Genomic DNA, 3,363 nt, shown 5'->3' with positions numbered 1-3,363 from the left:
TTTAAAGTGTTGGCCGGTTAAGAAAATAACTTCGAATCGCTATGTCCGTCCCCAGAGAGAAATTAGGAAAAAAGGCAAGTGAATCCTGCGATGTTGACCCGGTCGTACTAAATTACATAAAATTCATAAAAAAAGAATAGAATTTATGTCAAATATGTAGAAGAAATAGAATTCATCTTTCCTTGTTATTGCGATACTTTTTAATACTTTTATAATTTTATATCAAAGCGGCAATATGTATTATTGGCTGTTGTAATTCTTGACGAGTTGATAATAAGTTAATAGATCTGTTTGCGTTGTTTGCTATTTGCATTCAGCATCTATGCTTTCTCTTTTTTCAACGCCTGAATATATTTTTCTAATCATTGCTCTGTTTTCTGTTCCTGCACTTGACTGCACTAGAACGCTCTTTCTCGCTTTCGACAAATATCAAACATATACCTATTTCACTTTAAGTTCCAAACGTGTATACTGGTTCAGCCACAGAAAACAAACCTCATATCACTTTAAGTGCAAAAATTTTGGGGGATTTCAAGCAATGCGAACAGATATAAATAACCTAAAAAAAAATATCCGAGTAAAAAATTGTGTGTCACGAGAACATGTCCCCAAGATTTCAAATTTCAACGGTAAGCAGGCCCCTCTCCATTTTATCCCCTCTAACGTTACCATTTGGAAGGCTCTGATATATTTCACAAATTTCTTTCTTTCTTCCGTAACTATAATATCTACATCTTATAAAACAAATATTTTTAATAATGTGGTAGTGAAATTATGTATAAAGCATAATTTCTTTTTTAACACCTATTTACTGATATTCAAACAAACAATTAAAGTTATTCAATTAATAAAATATTCACAGCATGCAACAACTATTATATTGGTAACTTGCATACAAATTATAATAAAAAAATTCATTATTCTTTCAATCATAATCACTTATATGGCTCTTTATATTAAATCATATATGACTTAAATAAAAATAGCAAAGAGAAAAAGTAAGTCATATATAAATGTAATGACACTTTAAAACTTATTTATACATCTTTTTAGACATTAAGATTATTCATTATAAATATGCTTTACCTCATTGCGAGATTTTCTCATAAAGAGGTTTTAAAATTGCGTGAAAAGAACGATATAAAAGAATGTCAGGATTCATAAATCAATCGCTGATAATGAGGAAATATTTCCCATGTTGGCAAATGCAAACCAAATTCTAAAGCTACCAACACGGCAAACTCAGACGTAATTAAGTCCTTGCGATTTAATCGGAATACACCTTCAATTCTCTGTAAATAACAGTAATAATAATTATTGTATAAAATCTTTATTATTACATAACACAAGATAAAGATACCTCGATGAGGGATTTAAGAATATCACCCTTCACATCATTCAATTTTGCTGCAAGAAGTAAACAAGCGCCAGCACATAACTTCCGTGTCTGTTTTGTTACGATATTTCGAAGAATAAGTTTTTCAAAATATACGTAGGCCATTGCGACAGTGAGTAAATCAATTCCATATTCTAATTTAGCTATTTTTCTCATTTCTCGTTTTAAACTGAAAGAAGAACTTGTAAAAATAATAGCGCTAGAAATGAAAATATACATTATACATATATTGCTATACATAGACGTACCTGCGAAGTTTACTGAGAGTGAGTTGAATATGTGGAAACTTTTCTTTAAATTTATCATTTAATTCTTTCTTCAAATCGGAAGGCCTTACATAATCAATAACAGATGCCTATGTGATTGTAAAATATTAAGTTGTATTAATCAAAACTCTGAGTCATTAATTAAAACAATTAGAATAAAGGGGTATAGGTACCTAGAAGAGTAAAAAAATCGAACTTTTTTTATATATTTTTAAAGATTAATATCTTAAGAATGTTTTTGTAAAGTTATAAATCCAGCGAAAAATACCAACGAAATTTTTGATAAAAAACCGATATTTAATTTAACGATTAGCTCCCATTTTGTTCAAATGCGATATTTCGAAAAACGGCTACACGTCAATTACTAGATTAATATTTCAACTTTATATTGTGTCGTTTTGTTTCCGAATGAATTTTGTAGAAGTGACATTGCAAACTGATTATTAAAACAAGTTTTACAAAAATGTTAAGCGTCGTGCCATTTTTTATTATTTTTTAATAAAGTTTAAATGACAAAAAGAGAAAAATACATTCTTTACAATGAAACAAACTCATCTTTTTCCATTTTTTCACAAAAGTTCACAAAATTAGGCTTCATTTTGATGCGTCTAAGTATCTATGCCCCCTGATATACCATACATACCATATATGATGTAAATGTCAGCAATGTTCTATGTTTCCCAGCGATAAGTTCTGGATCATCCAATAAGTTTGGATTATACTGGGCAGATTGTTCGTCCCAATCATGAACTGTAACAATATACAGTAAAATAATTACATATAATATTAATACTGTACATTCGATAACAAATTTAGATTACATTTTTTAAAATTACCTTTGGAATCAACACTAAAAGACAGTGGTGGAGATTCAGAAGTTATGTAATGAGCACGGTTTGTAGCTGTATCATAGGAAAGACACCTAAAATTAAAAGAAGAAAATGTTATAAAATGTATATTATTTTATTTTATGGCATGCAGTATGCAATGTGCTCCAGAATTGTTGTATTTCTCTCTTATTAAAATTAAAAAAAAAAAAAGAATATTAAGAATTCTTTAAAATATAGATATTATTCAGGGTTGGGGGTAAGTTAATTTTTTCTTTTAACTAAGTTAAGTTAAAGTTAACAACCTTGAAAATTTAACTTAGTTAAGACACAAGTTAATGTATAATGAAATTAATTGAATTAAAGTTAAGTTAATAAAAAAAAGTAATTGAAAAATTAAAAGTTAAATTTCTTTCTATTTTATGATTTTTTTCAGTCTTACAAATAACGAAAATGACAAACATATACTTTATTTAGAATATACTCTATATTTTATTTAAACTTTTTGTTTATATACAGGGTGTTTGAAAATTATCGACTAATCGATCACGAGCAGGTAGAACGGACCGAATTGAATAGAAAAATCTTATACCATTTTGTAGGTTGCGCAATAGTTAACGAGATATTAACGTTTAAAGATAGCCGAATAAGCGCGTCCGTGCAATCGGTGGGGACGGTAGGTTGTATATTCGGCAGCAGAGAGAGAGAGAGAGTAGGTCGGCCGGACGTGCTTATTCGACTATCTTTAAACGTTAATATCTCGTAAACTATTGCGCAACCTACAAAATGGTATAAGATTTTTCGATTCAATTCGGTCCGTTCTACCTGCTCGTGTTCGATTAGCCGATAATTTTCAAACACCCTGTATATATAT

At 29.3% G+C, this 3,363-nt stretch overlaps 1 protein-coding gene across 2 annotated transcripts in view; it reads right to left on the bottom strand.

Annotated features, from left to right (window-relative positions):
* Window positions 1-1,092: 1,092 nt before the first annotated feature.
* Window positions 1,093-3,363, bottom strand: part of LOC108766016 (CDK5 and ABL1 enzyme substrate 2) — a 7,702-nt gene continuing 5,431 nt past the window's right edge. For both annotated transcript variants that reach the window (XM_018515035.1, XM_018515042.1), the window contains 5 exons: window positions 2,499-2,584; window positions 2,306-2,412; window positions 1,645-1,751; window positions 1,361-1,565; window positions 1,093-1,292 (listed from right to left, as the gene is read on the bottom strand). In XM_018515035.1, coding sequence (XP_018370537.1) covers window positions 1,152-1,292; window positions 1,361-1,565; window positions 1,645-1,751; window positions 2,306-2,412; window positions 2,499-2,584 — 646 coding nt within the window. In that variant the 3' untranslated portion in view covers window positions 1,093-1,151. The remainder of the gene's footprint in view (window positions 1,293-1,360; window positions 1,566-1,644; window positions 1,752-2,305; window positions 2,413-2,498; window positions 2,585-3,363) is intronic.

The sequence above is a fragment of the Trachymyrmex cornetzi genome, unplaced genomic scaffold, assembly GCF_001594075.2.
Source record: "Trachymyrmex cornetzi isolate Tcor2-1 unplaced genomic scaffold, Tcor1.1 scaffold117, whole genome shotgun sequence".
Taxonomy (NCBI): domain Eukaryota; kingdom Metazoa; phylum Arthropoda; class Insecta; order Hymenoptera; family Formicidae; genus Trachymyrmex; species Trachymyrmex cornetzi.
Note: the sequence above shows the minus strand (reverse complement) of the source record. Positions and strands in the feature narration are given on the sequence as shown.